At 45.8% G+C, this 26258-nt stretch overlaps 2 protein-coding genes across 2 annotated transcripts; both read right to left on the bottom strand.

Annotated features, from left to right (window-relative positions):
* Positions 1–127: 127 nt before the first annotated feature.
* Positions 128–6214, bottom strand: LOC149358156 (lactosylceramide 4-alpha-galactosyltransferase-like). The gene is made up of 2 exons (XM_089578038.1): positions 5964–6214; positions 128–1905 (listed from the first exon to the last, which is right to left on the bottom strand). Exons 1-2 carry the CDS (start codon positions 6076–6078, stop codon positions 1013–1015), a joined length of 1008 nt encoding a protein of 335 aa, XP_089434164.1. The 5' UTR covers positions 6079–6214; the 3' UTR covers positions 128–1012.
* Positions 6215–8778: 2564 nt separating this feature from the next.
* Positions 8779–25773, bottom strand: LOC149358157 (uncharacterized). The gene is made up of 10 exons (XM_089585075.1): positions 25667–25773; positions 25157–25206; positions 24358–24396; positions 22410–22439; positions 20733–20829; positions 18782–18912; positions 16417–16461; positions 13037–13072; positions 12050–12212; positions 8779–8887 (listed from the first exon to the last, which is right to left on the bottom strand). The coding sequence occupies exons 1-10, from the start codon at positions 25734–25736 to the stop codon at positions 8871–8873; spliced, it is 678 nt and encodes a 225-aa protein (XP_089441201.1). The 5' UTR covers positions 25737–25773; the 3' UTR covers positions 8779–8870.
* Between the last annotated feature and the right edge of the window lie 485 nt (positions 25774–26258).

The raw sequence follows: 26258 nt of genomic DNA on the forward strand, positions 1-26258 counted from the left end.
CTGCAGCACAGCCACTTTGGGCGGCCGAAACACTTATATAATGAAATTCAAAAGCACAAACAAAAATGCTATAAACAACAAAAAGAAATGAATATTTTAATGCCACGTATTATAAAATAGGTAAACTATTTCAGCAAAACATTACGCCGAATTTTGTAATTTTTTACAACGCTCTTGTTGCGCCCTCTGTTGATGAGTGTGCGGTGCATTCGCCCGTGTGCTTTTCTTTTGCCTTTACTATGTACAGGGTGGACTTTTTATCAGCCCCAATTATCTTCCTCGTTTATCTTGCTTCGTTTATTCCGGAAGAAGGGATACTACTACGGACGCTGTGTACTTTCGAAAGCACAGTGAAATCGCCGTCTCGAATGCAGTGCACTTATAGTGTTAAGAAGGGATACTACTACGGACGCTGTGTACTTTCGAAAGCACAGTGAAATCGCCGTCTCGAATGCAGTGCACTTATAGTGTTAAGTTCAATTCTTTAACCAATGTGGCCAAAGAGGAATTGGTTCCACTGCACGATTAATCAGGCCAGCAGGCGCTGAACTTCTGCAAGATACGAATCTGGCCCTCATAACAGTGGATGGTGATTATTTCATATCCGTATAACAAAGGCGGCTTGGCCAGACAGCGCCAAGGATAGCTTCCTTTTTTTTTATCTTCATTATTTTGAGATCAGTGGCCCATTTTCTTTTCCAGAGCACCACACCCCAGAGGAGCGGACCTGGTGCTCGACGTCCCAGAGGTGCAATCCTTGAGGGAAGAATAGCGGTTTGACCACATATAACAGAGAAATTTACACCCAACAAAAATCACTCCTCAGGTCAATGTCGGGGGATGAAGTGAATGTCGAATTCTCAGGTATGATATATGGCTTTCGTGGTATGGGCTGAGAATACCGCACTTTCTTGATGTGGTAAGCTCATTCATTGCAACAACCCAAGACCTTCGCAAGAACCAAGAGAATAAAACTGTCCACATTTCTATGGCAGCTAGCATTCAGCGATGATCAGAAGAACTTTCTTGACATCATTATTTCGTAGACTACCGGGCAGTTAAACCTGGACAAGACGTCTAGCGCCGTTCCAGACCCCGTAACCACTCTCACACCATGGCTGAGCTTATTCCACAAATGAACACCGTAGCTCCTGGCAGTTGCCTCGAACACCGAACTGGTCTTGCTGGGCTCGAAGAACGACATCCACGAATTGTATCCGACTGCGAAGAATGTGTCCCGTTCGCGGAAGTTGACTTGCGATCTTCCGGGTCCGTTCTTCCAGGAATAGTAGATGCGGCCCAGGAGAGACGGACCGCAGCTTCCCCACCGGACAGCGTCGTACTCCTGAGCGCACCTTCTGATGGCTTCACCCACAAACGGGTGTCCCTTGTCGAAGAACAGCACGCTGTTCGTTAGCTGTCCGGTGACCTCGAACATAACGCTGTTGCTCAACGTGGACAAGTCCTTGAGCACGATCACGTCGAGGTCCAGGTAGATGCCGCCGCGCTTCCACAAGACGGCCAGCCGGATACCGTCACTCAGGTCCTCTATTCCGTATGGCCCTCTGGTCCAGTTGCGAGATCTGTACCAGGACTCGAGAGGCGTGTCCCTGAACTCTTCTGTGAGGTTGAGCCTGGTGTCACGGAAGTTTGACAAAGAGGACATTGCTCGGTAATAGTCGCAGTCCGGGGACAGCCGGCCCGTCGTGAGCAGGACAACGCGGGATTTAGGGTTTCTATAAGACGCGGACTCAATGGAGCAAGCCTGGCGTCCGTTGAGGCATGTCTCGTTGGATGATTCGACGAACCATATAGTGATGTCATCGGCATTCAAGGCACCACTGTGGATGTTAGATGGTGGCTTTGAAGGACTCCACTTTGACAAGAAAGTGAACCGGACGATGCCTGCAAAACGAAAGAGAAGACGGCTATTTACCAAGGAACTCCAGGACCTTCCCCACTGCGAATTATTTTTTCTTTGTATCTTGCACCAGTATCACAAGAAAATCACGAGCTTTTCTGCAACGTCTGCTCAGTGTTGATCCGGATTCCCACAAAAGGCCGTGCGTTGAAAAAAAGTTATACTTTTGCTGGACTCGCAAGATTTATCGGTTGAACTGAGTCAAATTTGTCAGTTGACTGCTTGAATTAAAAATTAAATACTAGAAAAAAGAATATCGTCTTCGATATGCATAATCTAGGACACGTTGTACGCTGCATACCGAACAAAATTCACAAGAGACCTTATAGTAAGCTGGGAGATATCTCCAACCAAAACTTTTTAATTTAAAAATCCCGTTGTTTCGTAGCTCGCTCGGCTCTTACGTCAGGCCTGACAGGGAGCGATAGGGTTGTGGCTTTAAGCGTATGGTGAAGGAACGAGTACTTAAAGCCGTATTCTTAAAGGGGCACAGACACAAAGTTTTGCGTGTCGTTATATTTTGCCTGTCTTGAAAAAAGCTTACGGGCCTAGAAGGCCAACCTGGGTCACTACATACCCGAACCGACTCTTTCGCTGTGGCGCTGTGGCTCGACAAAATTTGGCTTTTTGACTAGTTACGTGCACTGGGGAGGTTGCTTTTCCTGCATACTTTCAAAAGCGCATGTATTTTCGTACGAAGCAGCCAAACTTTGTCGAGCCACAGCGGCGAGGGTAATCGCGTTTTCGAAATTATAAAAACTGATATGGGTGTTACTAACGACAGGCTACAAATCTCTAATTACAACTAGGCGCCTAACTCTACTAGTTAAAAAGTTAGTCATTAACATTTAGTTAAACAGCTTAGTAAAACAGCTGTAGTGCCGCCGCGGTGGCTCAGTGGCTATGGTGCTCGGCTGCTGGCCCGAAAGACGCGAGTTCGATCCCGGCCGCGGCGGCTGGAATTTCTTTGGAGGAGAAATTCTAGAGGCCCGTGTACTGTGCGATGTCAGTGCACGTTAAAGAACCCCAGGTGGTCGAAATTTCCGGAGCTCTTCACTACGGCGTCTCTCATAGCCTTAGTCACTTTGGGACGTTAAACCCCATAAACCATAAACCAAACCAAAACAGCTGTAGTGTTCGCCAACACTATTTTTATCCCAAAAAGCCTATTTCTGAAAATTTTTGAAAGTGCATGTGCGCTGAAATACCTGGTATGTCGCTCACACAGAAAAGGTTGTTCATAGCGGCCAGATTTTTCTGGTGTAGGCTATACTCAGGTCTTACAGGCAGATGCTCAAATCGGCGCTTGTGGGAGCATGACTGCATTATGCGGCGATAAGGATGAGATAGGGCATTTAACTGCTCATTGCAAGCCGCCCATTGCATCATACACGTTACACATACTTGAGTGAAAAGGTTTGGGACATTTTCAATAAACAATGACCCTGGCATAACAGCAGCTTCGTGGTGTCACAAAGGGCCAAGAAGTATGTTATGTAGCGATTTATAAAGAACATCACTTTTGCGCCACTTCCGTCCTTAATAGCCCATTTCGGGTGGTACGCAGCCAATTCCCGGCAGGACGAACATAAGCGCAACGAATGATTTGAATCAACGACTTTTATAACTTAAGTCCAGTACATTCTTTGCGAAACACCATTTACCTTGTTTTATTTTTTTTATGAAAATGAGTTTTTCCGGTCCTCGTGTTTTTACACATTTATTTCCAGCACCGACTACCCTTGAACTTGTCCTATCTTCTGGCAGACGGAAGTTTACTGACAGCGCTTTGCGCCGACTACCTTAAAAAAAAAAAAACTATCTTCCTTCCTTTGTCCTCGTGTAAGCAAAAAAGTTGGATGCTTTTTTTTTTCTCTGTGTGTGCTTTGTTCTGCCTTTCTGCTTCCGCCTTCCGCATGCTTACTTTGGCTTTTCATATTTGGCAGAACAAAGCACACAAAAAAAAACAGTTTGATGCTTTTTTTTCCTTTTTGTATGCTTTGTTCCGGTTTTCTGCTTCCGCATGCTTACTTAGGCTTTTCATTTACTTTTGTTTCTCAACTTAAAAATTTCGCTTTTATTGCGCTAAGTGACGTACCATGAAAGGATGTACAATCAACTTCTTTTTCTGGCACTTCAGTAATAAAAAAATGCTTTTCAGTCACCCACAAACAGAAATAGCTTCAATTAAACTGCTGGCGAAATACAGTGTATTTCGCCTAAGATTTCACAGTTTTTAAACATACGCGTTTTCAATTAGAAGAGCGTTTTTTTCAGCATACCATTGTCAGCGGTGTAGTGCATCAGAATAAAGCTAACTAGTGCCAACTAAGGGTTTGGATAACTAATATTGAATAGTTAGCTTTCTAACTATTGTTCTCAGGCTCCTTAATTATTGAGAGGCGCGTAGCCCACCTTAAGTATTATCCATGTCAGTTTCTAGGATTTCGAAAACGCATTTACCGTCGGCGTTGTGGCCTAACAAATTGTGGCTACATCGCGCCAAAATACATGCGCTTTCGAGGAGCTTGCAGGCAAAGCAACCTCTCCAGTGCACGTAACTCGTCGAAATAGCCAAAATTTGTTGGGCCACACCGTCGAGGGTAACCGCGTTTTCGAAATTCTAAAAACTAATATGGATATTAATGACTGTGGACTACATGCCTCTCAATAATACAAGAGCCTTTCATCAATAGTTAAAAAGTTAACTATTCAGTGTTATTTAACCAGCCTGCTAGTTAGCACGTCTTAGCAGTACTCTGATGTACTGCACCGCTGACATTGCTATGACGAAAAAAAGACGCTCTTCTAACTCAAAAAGCCTATTAAAATAAAATGTGTCAAGTTTTAGGTGAAACACCCTGTATATGTTTCGTTAGGTACAGTACATATTCACCAATGATTCGATTCCTGCTAACTTGATAACTTCTGGCCCTCATTAATTAGAACTCCGAGGTATTCATTACTTTTTTTTTAGGAACGGGAACACTTTGTATCGACGCAGTTTGAGCAATAATAGCTTTGAGCGCTATAAGACGCTACTTAGGTACACTGAAACTAAACCCAAAGTTTTCCCTTCTTTTCCACAAATGCTAGTTAGGTGGGTGGATGAGATCTCGCGGGGATAGGGTGGCCGCAGCAGGCACAGGACAAGGTTAACTGTCGTTGACGAGCGTGCGTACTACGAACATTGCATGGAGAAGCTCTCCCCAGTGCCTGTAACAATTGACAGTGTTTTAGGTCCCTAAGCCTGCCTTAGGCAAGACAAACATGCAATGAACCTTTTTTTTTTGCATATTTAAGAGACATTGGACATCTTGACAAGCTCTGACATCACCTTGCATCATCCTCAGCCATTCTTCAGGCAGTGAACTTTTGTTGGCTCATATATGTCGGACTATGCATTTCATCATTTCATATGCAACATCATTACTCGCCGATGCACCTTGGTAAGCATTTATTGGCCACATTTTGTTTTCTCCCATTTTTGTTTTATTTTACCCTTTTCAGCACCGTTCTCCTTCCGCCTTTGTCTCCCGAATTCCCTTCCCCACACAGAGTAACATATGCCCGAGGTGCGGCGGTTGAATTTCTTTGGTTGAACTTCTTTGGAGGAGAAATTCTAAATGCCCGTGTACTGCGCGATGTCAGTGCACGTTAGAGAGCCCCAGGTGGTCGAAATTTCCGGAGACCTTCACTACAGCGTCCCTCATAGGCCGAGTTGCTTTGGGACGTTAAACACCATAAACCATAAACCGTTTTTAAACACCGCGAAATTCTGTTTTTTTTTCATTAGAGGGCTTCTCTCTCTCTCTCTCTCTTTAATTGTCGTTTAGGCCCCCCGCTACGACGGCAAGCTTACCGCTTACGGTGCATTTTGTGTGAAACAATATCGCATAAAGCAGTTCCATCGGCCGCAATTTAAACGTAAGTAGTCGGCTTCAGTAAAAACTTCTATTCCTGCCGTATACAGTAAGCCGATATGGCAAGTTTTAAACGTTTAACTCTCTGGAAGACCCACAGCCCTCAGGCACACACTCACCTCTGGCATGCGGCAGACAGCTGCAGTAGAGCCATGCCAGAAACGCCACCAGAAGGAGACCACAGACTGGCAAGGCCAGCCTACGCGAATGCACAGCGTTGTCGACCCACGACATGGCCAGGCACTAGCCAGCGCTACACGTGTGGCTTCCCAAGTCGAGACCATGCGCACATCGCCGAGTTCCCATTGGCCGCTTCACCTGGGGCCAAATAGGCCAGACGGACCGCACTGCGAGCAGCTTGCTCTCTTCTAGCCAAGCTGGCTGACGGCAATGCTTCTTTCTCTCTCACCCGAGCCAGCTGCGTTGCAGCCGCAACAAAAGGCTCTGTTCGCCCCAAGGAGAGGAGCATTCAACTGTCGCGCGACCCAGTCATGCGGGTCGACCCGCATCACTGAGCGAAGAGGAGCGTGTGTTTTAGCGCGCGCTGCCAGAATTAACGAGCGCTGGCAGACCCGGATGCATCACTTCACGCAACGACGTGGCTCCGTTTGTTCCGGCAGACTTTTGCGAAAGGTGATCACGTGCATGCCGGAGGGAAGCTGGGTCGTGGTTGAGGGTTTGTCCGACTCACCAGCATAACTTTCACTTGTTGGATCTCTCTGCAAATGGCTTACAAATAATGGCTCAATACAAACGTGGACTCAACATTGGACCTGGCCTTGGAAAACTTTTATTTCCACATTTTTAGAGATGTTGGCGGCCCATACGGGCCGCTAGGCGCTGTGATCGACCTATGGTCCAGAATTCCACACCTGGTTGCTGCCATAGTGGCTCGACCTACGAGGAACCTCCCTAGCAACACATGACATTGGCCCAATATCAGGAATATGTTGGCAAAGGCTGGTACTTTGTAGGAAGGGTCTTTGCCAACGCATTTTCAATATTAGGCCGATGATGATGATGATGATGTCGTCAGGCTTAATGGCAGATACCCACGCCAATACTTTGTGCTTCTTCTTCTTCCTCTTCTTCTCCTCAATAAACATGGGCTCTGTACGTCTTCTTCTTCGCTGACCACCAGGGGCTCCCACTGCGTCACACTCGGGTTGTCTATTTTCGGATGTAGCTCTGCCTGCGGGCAGGTCCACGTTCCGTGTCTCAACACTGGTAATCCTAAGCCTGACGTACAGGTAACCCTAAGCTTCACTTAAAGGTGCGGGCAAGAGTTAACGCAGCACGCTATTCCCTTCTAAAATTTTTCACGCGTTGCCTGATTGAAATTGCCAGCTGTGGTGTGTGCATGCTGGGATGGGAACCCCAATGCATTTTCTCATGCATAATGATTCTTCATTTCCAGTAGAGAAGGCGTGATTGCACTTAATTCTTGAGCGCAGGAGACGTCCGGTAAAGCGGTAACGTCTCTGCTAGTACGTCTTCGGTATGCTAAAGACGTCTAATAACATTTTGCCTTCGCGCGTTTCCCTAGCGCCTTATGTGGAATGCATCACCGGAAAATAAAATGTTAGTGCAGCCTGTCTTTTTCCTTTAACCACCCTAACCTAGTCGGAAGCGGGAATTCATATAGCCTGCTCACAGAGAAAAACGATCAGCACAGATGATGGATGATTATTTTAGTAGCCAAGCAGCAGAGGTAATCGGTTCAATATTGGAAATGGATGGCCTCATCTGGTCCTTTGTAGGAACGATCTTTGATTAGGCCGATCGCCTTTTCTGCTTGTATATAGTGGTGGGGGAAGGGAGGGGGGGGAGTTATCACACAACCGCTTCACCTCTCCCTAGGTTCCGCCACTGATGCAGTGTCCCAACTCGAATTCGGGCAAGAGTGCATACGTGTTAAACAATATGCAACAAGCTCTGACCCATTTTAATGCGATAGCTTTAAAGGCCCCATTCTCCAGAAAATCCGATCTCTGCGTTGTCGGCGTCGGCGTTGTGAGCGAAACATCACGAACATAACTCTGGCAGGTGGTGCCCAGAGAGCAACCTAGAGGAGGCAGGTGGGCCACCCAGGTCACGTGACCTTGCGACGTCATCACAAGCTGTGTCCACCGGATACTGAGCAAACTGCCCACCGTGGCAGGTGGCAGTTAAATTAACGATTAGTGATGAGATAAAGAAGTTTGCGCGGATACGGTGGCCGCAACTGGCCAAGGACGAGGTTAATTGGAGAGACATGGTAGTGGCCTTTGCCCTGCAGTGGGCGTGGTCAGGCTGATGATGATGCTTCGGAAGAGCAACCTGAGGCGCACAAGGCCCACCTCTGGGAGCACCTGCCATCGCAAGGCAGTGGCTTATTGCTTAACCGCTGCATTACTGCGCCAGGCGGGGTATGAGGACTCCCGGGGATCTGTGAATGTTATGAATGTAGAGTTGAGAATGACCTTCTGCATATATGAGAATTAACTTACTACGCTACCGCGTTATGCACTTAAGGTGGAGCTCATGTGTTAGGATGCAGTGGGTACGCGTGGTTGATTTTATAGGATCGATAGCACTGTATACAGCAAGTAGTATCGATAGTACTATCAATATAACCATCGAAAGTAGTATAGATAGTACTATCAATAAAACTATCGTAAGTAGTATCGATAGCACTATCGATACTATTATTGAAAATATGAACTATCGATAGTACTATTGATACTATTATCGGTACTATTATTGAAAGTATGAACTATCGAGAGTACTATCGATAGTTTTTTTTTACTATCGATAGTTCGATAGTGACTCAACTATCGATAGTACTATCGGCATCACTACTCATGTGCCCCCGCCAATTTTTTTTAGGTACGTGAAGGCACAGAAAGAGGAAGCATTTTAAGAACAAAACGAAAAGCAAAACGTAACACAAGCTTCAGTGAGGCATTGCTTTATTGGGACGCACAGTTGCAAACGCAACTCCCTGAAGAGATCGGCGATGCTCGCGCCCTCTTGTCAGCCGGACATTAGCCACTGGTGTTGCCTGTTGGGAAGCAAAGCATTTCAGCCCGTGAATACGCTGCATCTGCGTCGTACAAACCCAGCAGCACAGCTAATTGGACCAATATTGGAAATGTATTGTCAAATGCCCGTCCTACATATGACCAGAGTGAAACCATCCATTTGCAATATTGGGCCCATTACCTGTGATGCATGGGAAGGTGCCGTCTGACACCACAAAAAAATTTATTTAAATCTAAGTAGCAGTTTCTCATAAAATTTAAATGTGATGTATTTTTCACTTTTAACAGCGTGCTATTGCATAAAGGACGGCACACAAGTAGTTTCGGCGCATCTATTTTTCTTTTAATGCGAAAGCATTATATGGCTCTGTCGCGTCAGCAGAAAGTGTCCGCAATTTGGTCCTCACGATTACGTCGTTCTCTAAAGATAAACGTGTGAAAGTGTGATTGTGATAGTTAGTGTGCGGTAAAATGTTGCCGCGGAAAAAGTTTGGTTGATGAGGTGTAATTAGTTAACTAATTAAACGCGAAAAATACACTAAAAATAGCCACGGATGTCGATATAGTGCACGGACGTCAGAAAAGCCACGGACGTCTATATAGTATGTGGACATTTTGCTTTCGGATTGCTCCAATGCGAGTTGCTGCAGTGATCTGAAAGTTTTTTCTTGAAAATATTAAATTTTTCTACAAACTAGCCACGGACGACAAAATAGCCATGGACGTCGATATAGTACATGGACGTCAGAACAGCCACGGACGTCTATATAGTATGTGGACATTTTGCTTTCGGATTGCTCCAATGCGAGTTGCCGCAGGGATCTGAAAGTTTTTTCTTGAAAATATTAAATTTTTCTACAAACTAGCCACGGACGTCGAAATAGCCATGGACATCGATATAGTACACGGACGTCTATATAGTATGAGGACATTTTGCTTTCGGATTGCTCCAATGCGAGTTACCGCAGTGATCTGAAAGTTTTTTTTTTTGAAAATAATAAATTTCTCTACAAACTAGCCACGGACGTCAAAATAGCCATGGACGTCGATATAGTACATGGACGTCAGAACCGCCACGGACGTCGATATAGTATGCGGACGTTTTTCTTTTCCATTGCTCCAATGCGAGTTGCCGCAGTGATCTCCCAGTTTTTTCTTCAAAATGTTATATTTCTCTACAAACTGTGGACGGGGCCACAGATGCGATCAATTCAAGCCTCTTGCCGACTTCCAAGCTAGTGCCTCTTCACTGCTTGGAAGTACAGCCTTTGTCAAAAGTTTAGAGCCCAGGGGGTTCGCTTCTGAGCACTATTGTGGCGCTCCTGTAGCACTCATTGAAGTCCTATGCATCGGAGGGAGCAGGACCAAAAATATTCTCACCTTCAGGAGATTTGGGACGCTGAGGACGCATTACGAGCGAAGCAGTGTGGCCCAGAATCAAACCCCCTGGGCTCTAAACTTTTGACAAAGGCTGTACGTCCTACCCCTTGAAATGATAATTACTGGGGTTAGGAAAAGCGCACCAAATCATGCGTTCCATCACTCGTCAGCACATTGCTAAATTTTTTAAGCTAGCTTCGGAACAACCGAAGATATATCGACGATTAGAACTTATGCTCCTTTTCTCTTCCTTCAGCTCATACACGGAGACGCACCAAAAAAAAAAAAAAAAGAAGGGAAGTCGGGACTGCACCCCACCTCGCCCTATTTCATTGTGTCATTTCGGCAAGCACAATCAGAAGACTCGCCCGAATTTCCCAGTCGTCAACCGTGTAGGGTGACTAAGAACGCGCGGCGAGATGTCGCCCTAATCGGTTGCGAGAGAAATTTAAAAAAAATTGTGTAAAACATAGGATCCATGCAATGCTTTTAAATTTCACTCGACGAATGGCGAATACCACCTCTACCGACCTGCTGCTTTAGAATACAACCACTAAAATTATTTCATGGACTCTTTAACAGCAGAAAACATTCTTGTGTGTTGTCTGATTCATGTGCAGGTGTTCCTCACGTGTCTGCTCCCTACGGACCCAACAGAATTCATCACGGGACGATCCTGGTGGCTACGCCAGGTGCCAATCATTGCGGCGTGTTCCCTCTCCCTCTCTTTTTATTTGCTGTTGTCGCGCCCCGAAAGCAAGCCCCAGCTAGACCTCCTTCCTTGCTGCGCAGTCGCGTCATCCAAGCGACTGCACCGCACATGCGCACACGCAGGCCGCCGTCACAATACCTGCCTGATGCTTCAAGCGGGGCCGGGCTCGTTTATTCGACCCATTCCCTCTTCTTCCCCTTATTTATTTATTTATTTATTTATTTATTTATTTATTTATTTATTTATCATCATACCCACAGCGCCATTGTCTGGCATTACAGTGGGGGGGGGGGTGAACAAAAAGTACACAAATTCTACCTCATGCAGGTGGTTACAAAAAAGATAACAATGAGATAGAAAGAACACGGAATTATTATACATAAAAAATGTCACAGCATGGATGAAAATGAATCATTTGATAATATGGACACTACTTCCTCAGGCAGCTTGTTCCATTCCGAAACCGTTTTAGGGAAAAAAGACATTTTAAAAAGGTCAGTCCGGCATCTGTATTCTTTAACTTTAAGTGGATGATCTCTTCGTAAAGACACGTAATCAGACATGTAATGAACAAAGAAAGTGAGGGAAACCTCAGTCTGCTAGCCAACGTTCGCTAGCGGCCCCACGAAGACAAGTATTTTTGCCGAAACAATGCAAGTAGATCATTATGACGCATAGCAAAGTTCTAAAAGAAATCCTGCTGTTCGCTCTCGGTTTACGAGTTGTGCGCCTTTACCCACATAGGACATTTTTTTTTTTCGAAAACGGTAACATATAATACACATGCCGCCATCTGTCGGTAAATAAAAAATGCTTAAGACGTGCACTACTCGCCTTAAACCGGACACAAAGCGCCGGAAAGCACACGACGAGCTGGACTCGTCATAAGCCAGAAATTGCAGCCGACTTATGACGAGACTGGCTCGTTCAAATCCGTCAGGTGGTCAAACCAGGGTGCCTAGCGCTTTTCCTTTCGCTGCAAGGAAACATGACTAACAAAAGCTATGTGCCCCACTTTGTCACCAGATGTGGCACGCTCATTAGACGGTTAGCAGACCGCTCCTGGTCGGGGTCCACGCGGTGGACTCACAGAAGGGCACGAAGATAGACACCAGGGAGATGAACGTGGATAGCATGGAAGTCAGAGGTCCGGTCAGGGAACCGCTGATGCCCGTAAGTCCCTGGATGAAGGGGCACAGAATTCCCGTGATGGCCGACAGGAAGTTCGTGTACGACACCTGTCCCAGGAGGCACTGGAAGGACACAGCGCGAGCGAGAAGAGGGCTGATGTTACACAACGGTTGACTGAACGACAAATCTGCCTCTTGAGGAGCTGAATTCACTTGTGAGATGTTTGCAGAATTCATCTGCTTAATGGCAACCGTACATGCACCAGCAGCCCACTGCGTTGAATTATGACTTTAATCCTTCCTCTCTTGTAAGTCGAGAAAGAGCCCCAATCACTACGGGAACTTACATATGCGGGATGTCTCAAACCTTCACTGAAGAAAAAATAGCGTGCTGTAGTGTATTTAGTAGGTAGGTGACTTAGTACTAATCGATGATAAAGACTGGACACAACCACACAGCAATACAAGAAAGAGCACAAAAACGCAGGCTGTGCAGCTGCTAGCATGCACTTGTTCTAGTTAGCAGGTTCACATGGCAGAAGGTGAATGCAAAATTGTTGATGCTGTTAGCTTAGTAAACATAAACCGAATGCACGAAAACTGGAAGGAGCATAACGACTGCAAGCTGTCCAGATAATGGGGCGGTAAGAACGCGCTAAAACAATAGAAGCGATAGTGAAAAAATGAGACAGAAATAAAAAAACATAACGGTGCCCTCTACCATGACAGGTGACCTACGGGTCCTGGTTTTCCTAGCGTTCAGTAATTTACAGTCCCTCTAGCTTATGGCGATGTCATTGCTTTTATTTACAATAACAGCTTACGTGCGTAAGGGTATGAACGGGAAGTTTTGACATTGTTGCAGCCATTACTGTGATGTTCTTATCAGTCACTGGATTCTATTTTATCACACTATGAGCTATGCGTGCGTACTGGGATTAACTTACACTGATCACTCCAACGAAGTCATCGACCGACTGGGGCTGAAATGAAAACGAAATGAGCATATAAGAAAGGACACGCAATAACGAAGACACGATATAATAAAGGTAAAACTGAAGTTTAATTATACTGTTAAGCTCAAACCCACTTCATGAGCGAACAGATTGTGCCCTGCTTAATGGGTTCAGGCGGTCAGGCCTATTTCGAGTGTAACTTGTTAACAGTTTCATCTAACAAACTCCGTCATGATGGCTCAATGGTTATGGTTCCCGGCTGCTAACCCGAAGGGCGCGGGTTCGATCCCGGCCGCGGCGGTCGCATTTCGATGGAGGCGAAATGCTAGAGGCCCATCTACTGTGCGATGTTAGCGCACTTCTAAGAACCCCAAGTGGTAAAAATTTACGGAGCCCTTCACTACTGCGTCCCTCACATCCTGAGTCGCTTCGGGACGTTATATCACAAAAAACGAAACTAATCACTTAACGAACACATGTGAGGCGCGAATTTAAAATAGAAAGGAATTTTTTGTGCTGCCTATTAAGGAGTTTTGCCAGAAAAGGTGATTAATGCACGCTGTTGGTTATAAACGCAACTTTTGCTTATAAACGCACAAACGCGCCAAACAACACCGCCGATCAGGTGGCTTAAACATAAACCAGTCAAGCGTTTCATGAAAACACAATAGCGATGGTTTCATGAGGACAACGCCATCGACGACTAATTTCCCTACATGAGGCTGACGCTGTAAAAAATCATTCCTCTTTATCAGTTTTGTGATTTTCCTCTCCTGAAAAACCTTCCTAAAGGAAGACAATAAACCAGCAGACGACAGTCACAACGCCCACTTCAAGTTAAACAAAAAAATCAGTACGCTTGCTTCGTGTTATGTAAGTCGCCAAACTCAGCGAGAGCAAGTGTAAACATCGCCTTTTTTAGTTTCTGTCACCTCCATCCAAACCTTAACGGTAACGTCCAGGTGTGCACCTTCTGTGAGAGTGCTACCACGGGTTTCTTTTAGCTACCAGGAGTTTGCTACCACGGGTTTACTTTACGGGAGTAAAGTCCCTAGATAGGTCCCAACGTAGGTTTTTAGTCTGCATTTTTTGTAAACCTTTTCAGAGACTTAAGGCGGGAGGTACGCATGGCCTGCTACTGATGGTGCCCGATAAATAGCCTTTGCCTGGAAACGAGCGAGTTGATGCCTCTATGGTTGATGCCGTTTCCGTCTACTTTTCTAGCTTGCGCCGTAAGAAGGCGCAGTTGCGATTTAGTTTGTACGCTTCTCACGGGATGGCGCTCGCTAACGTCTGAGGACAGACTTTTGCGTGTGTTTAAAGAGAACGGAGTGTCTAGCGTTCCGTCCAGACGGAACATTTTCTGCTGCTGCAGTTCCGTCCAGACGGAATATTTACTGCAGCTAGAGTTCCGTCCATACAATAGACAGTTTTAGTTTCACGTACGTAGAAGCTTCACGTAAGTAGAGCGCTTACGGGTCATCAGTGCGCATGCGCAGAACGTGAAGTGTCTGTGTGGGTCGCGCGGGCGTACGTGAGATTCGGATCTTTGCGTTGCGGTCTTCACGTTGTTTGCGTACGTGGCGTTGGCAAGATGGCGGCGCCCTGCCCGCCCGCTTCACTGCGATAACAGCTTCGTCGCTAATCCCTCGACGTGGTATCGTGCTGTAAGCTGCTGTATTTGCCTTCAGTTGGTCCATTCTTGCTCTCGCATGACGTTTTAGGTGAGAACTAGCTTTTGTTTTCCAGATAGAAATCCGTTTCAGCAGCTTCTAAGCCTGACGGAGAAGCGTTTGTGGTCGTCATTGCAACGAGTGTGCCGACGGTCTCGCGAGACCAAGCGAAGCTCAAAACCTAGCGGGATATCGCGAGACCCTCGGCACAGTCAGCGGGAAAGAAAAACAGTGCACGTTTTGGCTCCATACGCAGACGTCGTCAACACGAGTGGGACATCAGCGCGCCTTCGCTTCTCGAAAAGCGATGATTTAAATATGATGCGAGGCGTGAAAGAATGCAATCCCTTTGAAGATAACATGCACCATACAGTTCGGTGGAATAAAATCGCTCAACGTTTGTCAGAAGAGAGGGGGAAAGTGTTTACCGCCCGCACTGCGGCTTGGCCTGGCTGCGCTCCAAGCAGCTCGACTAAGCAAAATTAGTTTTCTTTGTACTAGATGGCGCGGCTCCACATGATAGCGCATTTTTAGGTTCTACGGCAAATCTACACAGTTTGCGTCCCGTACGCAAACTGTACGAAGCGACACGAGCGTACGCTACGTAGACTGCTCACGTTTACGTGCGTGAAGGTTCTACGTACGTAAAACTAAAAGTGTCTAATGTCCGTACGGCCCATACTATTCAAAATGGGTGATTTCTACCCACATAAAGCATTTCTTTGCGTCTGGAATAACCAGTTGACCAAGCTGTATCCAAATGTTCTCTCTACGCATGTATACGGCACCAAAATATCTGTCCGCGTACTGCGTTTAGTTACATCCTCGAAGGTATATCTTCCGTGCATGCATGCAGGATCGGGAAAATGACACTGTTAGAAGCAGAGTGCAGAAACTCTTCGCGAAGTGATGTGAAGCCCTGTCGCTATTTGTGCTGCAAAATGACGTAGCGCGAAAAAGACTAAGACGTACACAAACGGTCAACAAGCATCATGCGAACGCACCAACAAACCCAAGCCAAAACTCGATCTATTGCCATTTCTCACTGACTGCTTGGAAAATAAAATGATGCAGCAGAATATCCTGTCACACATTAGGCGGAACAGGATTGCCACTTTTTTAAATGGGCATGCAAAAGTATGCAAGCAAACTGGTTTCACAATCCCTAACGCCAGCTTTAATTCCGTCTTGACATAACTCTTGTGGCAGATAATGCTGCATGTAGCGATGGGGCTCCGTCCGGACGGAACTGTATCTGACACCATACCGTTCCGTCCGGACGGAGCCCCATCGCTACATGCAGTTCCGTCTGGACGGAACTTTAGCGCAAATTGTAGTTCCGTCCGGACGGAACTCTAGCGCAAATTGTAGTTCCGTCTGGACGGAACTCTAGCCACAGCCAAAGAGGAAGCTTGCTTATACAGCTCTCGCTCTAAAATGAACATACTGCGTGCAAACAGTCCGCTACCTGAGCGCGCCTGTCCTTTTTCTACAGTCTTTGCCAAAAGTAACTGATCAATGGGTTTTATTTCTTAGCCCTATAGTGTGGCACTTATGGCATCCCTTAAGCTTCTAAACTGTGTAAGGTAAGGTGAACCCTTGTCCACATCTTTCGGTACCTTTTGGTCTGTAGGAGCTCCGTGAGGGCTGAAAGGCAAGCCCCGTTGCTCGGTTACTTTGGGCAAATGGGGTACATACCGTTGCCATGGCTCCAACGGTGCAGATGGTCAGGTCGGAGATGCACTGCATAGAGACACGGTTGACAGTTAAAGTCCCCTTCTCAGCAGCACGAGGCATTTTATCAGAGTGGAAGAGGTACAAATGTAGTCTTATAAAGCGAGCAGATAATTTCTACACTCGATTCTTTTTACGAACACATAATGCGCACACACCGTACGCGTACTATTTTTAAGTATTTGTTAATATTGCAAGCCTTCTCGAGCTCATACAGGAGTTGGTCAAACCACGTCCGCAAATAAAACAGCATGAAGGAGGAAGCAGAGACAGGAACAGCAATTTGTTAGATTAAACTGCACCTGTATAAATTAGTCACTTGAATTTTATTGCGTAAAGTGAGTCAGTAGTAATAGACAGCTGTGATGTTGTTGGGTTGAGTAAGGTTGGCTCCCTTCACGAAAGTGATGTCACCCCGCCGCGGGGCCGCGAACTACTAGAAGGAAGATTCTGCGAGAACGGAGCTACGTCGTTATAGGTGTGTGGTGTCATCGTCGGAGCTACGCAGCAAAAAAGAAATGCTTAAAACCTGCCGTCGGCTTTTTTTTTTTTTTATTTACGAGATGTAAGTGCTGTATTTCTCGACTTCAAAGCTAGTGACGCACAAACAGCAAATCTTCGCGGCATGAATCAGGACGGCACCTCGAACCGTTCTAAGGATTTTCATCAAGACTAGACGGCTTGCCCCTTAGTGCTTGAGCGTTAGTTCCGTTGCCTAAAGGCTTATTTCCATTTGATAACCAACATAATTATTAGTGCCACATTGGGCGGCGTTTTCACTTTCAGCAACGCCATCACATTTAATGGGCGAGGGTGGGCCGTCGACAGAAGACAAGTACTGTGTAAAGGGTGTCATGAAAAGCTTGTCATGGCAAAAAAAAAGTAATAAAGATGAACAAACCTGGCACCTGACGAACTGTTCTGAGAATGATAGCCTTTCCTGCCGATTTCTGCAGAAGTCTGCAATGTCGCCAAGCTAATGACTAACACCGGGATGTTTAGTGCGCCTGACATTATGCGCTGAGTTTACTTGGACACTTGTTAGTTAATCTGCTGAAGAGTTACTTGGCAAATATTTATTTCCCTGATTTTTTTTTTGTTAGGCGAGCGCCGTGAGCGCGCAGCTCTGGTAAGGGAAAATGAATTTTTCTGCATCTAACGCCAACAATGCGGCTGATTCGTAGGCATGCATTATAAAAAGCGCGAAACAAGACGCTGCCAAAGTGCTCCACTATGTTTAAGAACTAGGTGAGTGCGTTGATAACAGATGGCGCGAAGTACTGCTGCGGCCTTAGGGTGGATCTGAATGATTCGAGAAGATGTCTCCTAGATCTGGGAATGAAAGCTACGTGGGTCTGATGAAGGAGCTTTGAAGCTTTCGACTAATCGGCAATTGTAGGTATACGTATGTATACCTACGTATCCGAAGACAAAGTCCAAAGGAGACAAACGGGCGAACCCATCATTAAATACACGGATGATTCGATCGAGCCGATTCAAAGAGTGCGGTTCTCCATGACCCGTCGTAGAATGTTAAACACGCCGTTACCACAGAGCATTTGATGCTATGGTCGATCCCGGCCGCGGCGGTCGAATTTAGACGGAGGCGAAATTCTAGAGGCTGTGTACTCTGTGCGATGTCAGTGCACGTTCAAGAACCCCAGGTGGTCGAAATTTCCGGAGCCCTCCACTACGGCGTCTCTCACAGCCTGAGTCACTTTGGGACGTTAAACCCTAATAAACTAACCATTTCATACTATGACACATGCACTCGATGGCAAGTGCGGTTCTCTATGACTCGTCATAGAATGTGCAACACGCTGGAGCTACAAAGCGTTTCGTGCTGACTCCTACCCTCGATGACAAGATAGCTCACAAATCTTCCTGTGCGCTTTGAGTTCTTTCCATCTCCCTTATTTCCCTCTTGCCTCTTCTCCCTCTACAAGCGAGTCAACAGGAGCATTTTATTGCTTTCCGGAGCCCTCCACTATGGCGAAGCTTGGGCTGTCCAACGAGATATGGCGGCTACCCCGCCAATTCCTTTTCTAAAAAAAAAAAAAACAAAGCAATTTTTCAGCTTTCATCTGGTTGGCCTCCTCGCCCTATTCTTGATGCCTGTTGGCTGACTTGTCCTTTCGGATGCAGCGATGTTGTCACAGCCGTCAAAATAGCCGTTTGCAGTGTGGCCGAATTCAAACTAATGTTTCCACCAGGCATATAGCTCGATCGTTTCGCGAGACACACCACACGAGAGACATCCTGGCCAGATGGGTGCTAAACTCCCAAACACAGTTTGCCTGAAGAAAGCAAGGAACAAAATAAGGCCCACCGCGTTGAAGTTTTCCGTTCTGGGAATCTGAAGAGTGATCGCGCTGCCGCAGGTGGCGTTCGTTCTGAAGAAGCTGGAGCAGTTCTGCGACCCGCAGAGCGAGAGATTGCCGAGGGAAAGTAAGTTGCCAACTGAAAGAGAAGAGAGGAAAAAATTTAGGGGCGATCAATTCCACTAAACACAAAAAAAAACAGTCCAATTATCTGTGTTAGTAGGACCCATGCAAAAGTACAGCACTATTGTTCGTGTTTATCGAACTAGCATTCAGTTGAACATTCGCTACATCGAATGGCGCGCCGCACCCCTTTTTCGGGTACCTGCAGGTAGCGCTAGTGCTGTGAAACGTGGTGACGAGACGAAAATGGGTGTGCTTGACTGTGGCTTTTGGTCTCTTGGGTATACTCATTTTTCCCGCCACTTCGCTGTAATGCCCTGAAGCCAACTTCTTCAACTAAAGCCTAGTGGCAGCCCTTGCCTGCCCCCCCCCCCCCCCCTCTACTGTTGTTAAGTCAAAAAGGGCAATATGAAGATATTAGAATAAATAAGTAACAGTGTGGTCGCACCCTCTATATGATCTGTCCTGCACAGTGTTCAACGTCGCTTGTTCAAAACAATTCTTGTTTCTATACCTACTGTCGACGATGAGATAGTTTGGGACTGTGTTGAATTGTAAACTGTGATGGTGGAGACGCATGGAGTGAATGTTATTAGAACCTGATAGGTATGCCCTTTCAACAGTTCTCCTCTGTAGTTCTCTGACTCTTCAGTCTCGAGATAATTGGATAAATGTACAAGATATAAGAGTTCACGTGGTCCGGCTGAGCGCAATCTGTTTGTTACATAACAAAATTCATTGGAGGCACTTCGATATCTTTTAAGATATTAAGGCGAAAACCGCTTGCGACTCATTGCACTGATTTGAATTTGCCGCGCTTGAATTCATTTCATGGCAGAGGAGAAGAGCGTAGCGAGAGGAAGCGATGACGTCACGCTGAGCATGCGCAGCGCGTCGGCAGTTGTTGCTTGGCGGCGGATCACACTGCTTCGACGTCCTTTCGACTGACGTGACGTCATTATCCAGTTTTTCCACGGTTTCTGAGTAATTTTTACCCAAATTGTAGATCTTATGGTGATCTTCAGTACTAATAAACATTAAGTACACATTTTCAATGTAATTTGACACAAATCTGGCGTTTTCCAGCTCATTTTGTGATAATTTTCACTATGCTGTGACAACTTCCGGTGGATGTGACGTCACATCATTCCCGTCGCTATATCGACACATTTCGTTGTTTTGTTCTTGTTTTGTTTTTATAATTTGTTATAATAAATTAACTAATCACTCTACAGCCATCAAACTTGGTGCCGGGGTTACATTTTGTCCCCTCTATCTGATGCTGCCATTCGTTTTCTCCTATCCTGATTAGATGCCGCGTTATTCGTGGAAGACAGCGCTACATCGGACGTGACCTTGGCTGCGAGTATGAGCCATAAAAGGCTCTAGCCTTGAAACGGAAGTTGAACCGATTTTGACGGAGGTGTTCTTGAGATCGACAGAGCTGCTGGTCATCTCCATTACTGACCCCGAGGAACACACGATCTCCTGGCTGTAGCCGACTATAGCCGCGTATCGATAGTTTTCGTTTTAAATGAATATGAGATCACCAAGTCTATACACACAAATTCCAACAGGAGACGAGGCTTGTCGTGTATAATTTACAAATTCAAATTTTGGGCTTTAGGCACGTTGTTCTTAGCTATGCATTAGGTTGTTTATATTGTTGTTTGCGTTGTTTAAGTAACCAAATGTTGCGTTTATTGTTGACACTTGAACGGAATAGGAAATAAATAAAACAAAAAATATCCTGGCATAGCTGTGATCGAAAAGACGAACGAAATGCGATAAAAATATGCAGCCGTTTCACCCGTGCATGGTCCAAAGTTTACTTACACGGTATAAGCCTGCTCGCGATGACCTCGAAGAATGGTCCGAGTGCATTGAAAATGCCTTGCGGTGTTCCCGTGTTGAAGATGGCCGGTATGAAGCACTGGAACGGAAGTTGCGTAATAAGCACACTTAGTATACCTATATAATTATTTCGTCTCAAGGCATAGAGTGCTCAAATTATGAGGCCAGGTCATAGCCTGACTTAGGTAGGCAGCGGCGGCGCTGCAGTCGCTGAAAGGAGCTTATTTCCTGAGATGAACTAGGAGAGCGGTCACAGCGTTACAATTCTTGGCTTCAGAACAGCGTTGTCTTCCTATATTTTTTGTATCTATACACGATAATCTTTCCTTATGCACGCGCAGCCTAAGATCCGTTGACGAGCCAGTCGTGTTGCTAGACGATTACTATGAGCGTGGCGGGTTCTCCTTTTCATGGTAGCCTTAACCTCCTCTCTTGTGTGACTGCTTCTATGTTCTACTTGGTGCTTTGGGCATACTCAGATGACACCTACTGTCGCCTTTAATCTCATGGCAGTATTGCCAAAAGCTCGAATAAACTAATTCATTTATTATATTTATTTGTACAGTACTGGTGGCCTTAGTATGAGGTTCCAAGCAGGAGTGAGCGATATCGACAAAATCGAGCTCAGTCATATGTACACAAAACCCATCAGAACACCACGAGCTTTGCTTCTGCAAACTAAGGTACGAAATAACCGAACAAATGCGTTCACAAATAATATAACAGCAGTAACAGCAGTTACGTACAAAACCGAAATAACGCCGCCGGAGTGGCTCAGCGGTTACGGCGCTCGGCTGCTGGCCCGAAAGACGCGGGTTCGATCCCGGCCGCGGCGGCCGAATTTCGATGGAGGTGAAATTCTAGAGGCCCGTGTACTGTGCGATGTCAGTGCACGTTAAAGAACTCCAGGTGGTCGAAATTTCCAGAGCCCATCACTAGAGCGTCGCTCATAGCCTGAGTCGCTTTGGGACGTTATACACCCATAAACCAAACCATTTTTAATTCTTAAACCTCTCTTTCCGCTCCCGCGTGTTCATTCTCTCAAACACACTCATGCGCTCTCGCATGTTCATAATGTTGCCACCACTGCAAGCCTTTTTACATCACAGCTTGTTCTATTAGTGTTTACTCGTTTATCCATCGTCCACACAAAGTCGTTTCATATCATGTCGACCATCGAGTCGCTCTTCTATTACCAACATGTTATAAGCCCAGCCTTCGTGTAAAGCCCTGCACACCTAGAGGGCCCCTGGGGCGGCATCATCATCATCATCAGCCTGACCACACCCACTGCAGGGCAAAGGCCCCTCCCATGTCTCTCCAATTAACCCTGTCCTGTGCCAGTTGCGGCCACCGCATCCCCGCAAGCTTCTTAATCTCATCCGCCCACCTAACTTTCTGCCGCCCCCTGCTACGCTTGCCTTCTCTTGGAATCCACTCCGTTACCCTTAAGGACCAGCGGTTATCTTGCCCTCGCATTACATGCCCCGGATTAATTAATTAATCCGTCCCCGTTTCCTTCGCCTCTAAAGGCGTAGCCCTGTTTGTCAGTACGCCCAAACGTCCTCTTATTTACTCGCGCGTAGAATTTCTGCCAAGGTCCTCCATGCTTTCCGATTGAAAGCCAATGCTACGCACTAAATCATGTGGGGTACTTACGCGGAGAATCCTGCTCAAGCTTGTGACAACCTGTGCGTGGTTATGGAGGGGAAAAAAAAGGAAAATCAAGAAGCAATATATTACGTGCATATAAGGGTTGCAATACACCAAGATATGAGATGCGTTTACACAGGAAGCAGATCGCTCTTCGGGTTGCGCTGCAAGTTTTTACTCCATAGCGTATACAGCTCGTTCGATCGAAAAGCCGGCGGCGTAGTAGTAGTAGACACCGCGTGCCAGGAATAATTGAGGGCTGCGTAAAAAAAAAAAAAAGCTCGTTTCATGACAGCCGTTTGCCACAGAATGTTCCGGATGGTGTCATACGATTCAGCGTTTCGCGCAGCATAACTAGTTTAGTTAGAGCCTTGCTCGCGGCAGGGATTCGAACCGGTGACCTATAATCCGGGGCTGCGTAAAAAATTGTATCATGGCAATTTGTGGTTCTAGTGATTGATGACTGATTGGTGTACGACAGGAAATTACGAGTTAATGAAATCATTGCAATTAATTGATTCATTAAAGAATTTAAAAATGAACTAATTGAAAGAAGGGGGTTCAAAGGTGTCAAAATTCTCACAATCAAAAGCCAATGCTTGGTGATGCTAATTAAGAAAATTTACAGTGTGTAATTGATCAATTAAATAATTGAAACAATTGAAAAATTAAAAATGCGTTCAGACGTGTCAAACTGCTCGGAGTGAAAAGCCTAACCCACTACGCTTTCCCGTCATACCCTTAGGGAGGAGTTAACTGGCCTCTCCAAGTTTTTTTTTTTTTTCGCCCCACCTCAGAGCACAATTAAACGCCTTTCGCGCACCTCAAGTAGGGTGCCTGAAATCCTGGGCTAAGGATTCTAACCAGACGAAAGAAGCATTACCTTCTCTAAGGAATGAAAGTTTATTTTCTCTCCCTCTCTCCTGAAATTAGGCTTAAGAAACAATCGTTTGCAGACTAGCCCCGGCTGTCGCGCTGCACTGCAGGAGTGGCCGAGCCATCTTCTCCGCAAGCCGTTAGAAAATGCGCAACGGGCAATCAGGGGTTACATTCCGCACCATGTACGGCCAAAGAAGTGGACGTGAGAAGAAAAAAAAAAACTCACAGGACCGTTACCATTGCGTAACACGAGGTTCACGAATTGTGCCCGTTCTTTCTTAGCGCAGCTGTGGAAGCTAACCCGAAACCCATCGATTCCGACAAGACAATTTGATCAGATGATTACAATTGCGGTCAGAAGCATGTTTTTTCAAGTGTTCACGAAGTTGTTACTCTCTGCTCAAAAAGTTTTCTGTGGCATAGCAAGTATTAAGGCCAAAGCAATGGCTCATACTGTCGTCCGTCCTTTAACGAAGCGTGTCACACGCGTTCAACTCGTGAACTAAAAAGTACAGAAGAAAACCAATGGCGGCTTCGGGTAGAGGAGGAAAAAATGAACCTAGAAGCCAAGTTTGGTGACTGTAGATTAATTAGTTAATTAATTATAGGCAAAAATGTCGAAATTTTGTCGAAATAGCGCGGACGCCGATATAGCCAGGGGAGCAGTGTGACGTCACATCCACCGAAAGTCGTCACGGCATAGTGAAAATTGTCGCATAATGGTCGGAAAAACGTCGGATTTGCGTCAAATTCGATGGGAAAATGTGTAATTAAGCGTAATTAACACTTAAGATCCACGAAAGATGTATAACTTGGGTATCGATATAACCACGGGAACGGTGTGACGTCACATCCACCGGAAGTCGTCACGGCATAGTGTCCTCGGCTTTCGCCTCTCAACACTTCAGTTGCCAAAGTGTCCTCGCAATTTTTTATTACGCCTCTGTAGACATTCTATTTCGAGCTAATGAATTTCTTCCCAGTGGTGCTTGGGGGACTAATAATTCAGCGGGGTCGGCGTGTTTTATCGCTATTTGTTCGGCGATTGCCATGTGTGAGACGGAAGGTAACTTACGCCACTCGAATCGCAGAGGTTCACAGGTCCACCGACGCACTGAAAGGGCGATCACATGTGTCAGAACCGTGCGATGGAATCCTTGCTGTAGCCGCCCGATTCTCATGCAAGGTTTGCAGCATATCTCAATAACCCTAACCTCGCGAAAGTCCAAAGGACCGTACGGTGCCCGCTCAGCTCACTGTGTATGCGCCACAAAGGTTTATATCGTTTTATTTACTATACAACCATTTTAACCCCTCTCACCCCATTGGAAACAGGGGAAAAAATACAGAACAATAACTGAAGTACTTAGAAAAAACAGTGTTTATGTTATGACTCCGTACTTAGTCCTTTATTAGACATGCATGCTCTAGTTTTGTCCTGAAGTTTAGCATGCGGCATTGCGCGTTTCAACTTCTGTTGTCAGAGGACATGACTCTTTGGAGTTGATTCACATATTCGCGATTTGTGTACGAACCAAAGTTCCAACTACTAGCAACCACAACGCCTAAATGTTTCAGCTTACGGCACTTTTGGTTGACGAACATTGCGAGAATTAACTGCATGCAGGCTTTCTATTTGTTACGGGCGTTAAAAAAGATTTACTAGAGCTGATTCGCGGCCCAGATCGATGCAGGTTTTTAAATATTGTTCAATGACTAACTAAACTATAATTTATTATTCCCAATTCTTACGCGACTAAACAAAAGACAATCGTCCGCCAGCAAAGTGTATACTTGAGGCGATGCCTTAACATGTAGCTCGGAAAGTAAAAAAAAAAACGCTATGATATATGGTGAAGAAGCTGGAAACATACGCTCGAGATGTTGAAGACATCACTCAGGTTGAAGCTGAGGCAGTTGGTAGCTGCAACAAAGGAGACACATTATACACAGCGGGAAAAGACAATCTCCAGCGAAAAATGAGCGATGGGAGACTCAGTTCACCCGTATGCTTCTTTTCAAACAAAGGCTCTCATTACTGAAACGCAAAGGCAAAGAAGACTTTTTTTTAACTGACTGGTGCGTTCTAATAGTCTATAATCCTGCTTTCGGTACTCCTGTTGCCGGCGTACAGGTGTAGCTCGGATTTAGTAGATACCAGGAAGAGCTGCTTGCTGTTGCTTGCAGCTGGCTTTCTGTTTTTCAATTCGCATTCAAAATCCGCGTTCTTTCGAAGGGGGGACACACAATTCATTCCATCATTTAAAATGTGGCCCCGCGTATGAAAATGTCATCTTAGTCTTTTGAGAACGTTCACTTGTATAGATATTTGAAAACATTTTCACGAACTACGGGCGTCGTAGACTTCAATCCTCATAACTTACAGGCAGAAGTTCCCGGAACAATGGCGACCAAAGCAAGGACGAAGGCGATACTGCAGGTGTATGACACCATTTTCTCGATAGTATGCAGCAGATGCAAAGTGAGATACGTAGCAGTGTTTGTGTAGCCGGAAAGAAAAAGTTTACGTATATATAACATCTCTTAGGCTGTTTACACATGTTCAGCCTCTGACGTCACTCGCCGGAACATGCTGAGGCCGCCACTTCATCACAAAGCGGATCCTGCTTGTCGGTCCCACAGGCGCCGCTCATGAGCCCCATGTGCATGAAAAAATAAAAAAACAAACGACACATTTTTGCAGATGGATGAGCGGATGAGATAGCGGTGTCTCAGTGAGCCACTCATTCGGACGTGCTGGTGCAAATGAATCGTCAGCAGGCGGGGCAGAAGGCATTCGTAGAAAGCCGCGACTCAGTGAAAGAGGCTGATGGCTCCTGCGGAAGTGTGCGCTGACATTGGAAACAATCAGGAAGTATACCTGACAAATGATCTCTCACAACAGCAATAAGTTTTCTGAATAAATGGCAGTGCATTCGGGGGCTTTACAAAAGAAGAGAACCGGATGCTTTTCAA

This window comes from Amblyomma mixtum, chromosome 3, assembly GCF_055824585.1.
Source record: "Amblyomma mixtum isolate Tamu chromosome 3, ASM5582458v1, whole genome shotgun sequence".
NCBI lineage: Eukaryota > Metazoa > Arthropoda > Arachnida > Ixodida > Ixodidae > Amblyomma > Amblyomma mixtum.

What these genes read in the sequence shown, in the direction of transcription:
- LOC149358156 (XM_089578038.1), bottom strand. Translation starts at nt 6,078, where the DNA reads ATGTCGTGGGTCGACAACGCTGTGCATTCGCGTAGGCTGGCCTTGCCA. An exon ending in CTGTCTGCCGCATGCCAGAG is followed by an intron (nt 1,906 to 5,963) that starts GTGAGTGTGTGC and finishes TTCGTTTTGCAG; the next exon opens with GCATCGTCCGGTTCACTTTC.
- LOC149358157 (XM_089585075.1), bottom strand. Translation starts at nt 25,736, where the DNA reads ATGGTGTCATACACCTGCAGTATCGCCTTCGTCCTTGCTTTGGTCGCC. An exon ending in ATGTCTTCAACATCTCGAGC is followed by an intron (nt 24,397 to 25,156) that starts GTATGTTTCCAG and finishes TCGCCCTTTCAG; the next exon opens with TGCGTCGGTGGACCTGTGAA. An exon ending in ACTTCGTTGGAGTGATCAGT is followed by an intron (nt 12,213 to 13,036) that starts GTAAGTTAATCC and finishes GTGTCCTTCCAG; the next exon opens with TGCCTCCTGGGACAGGTGTC.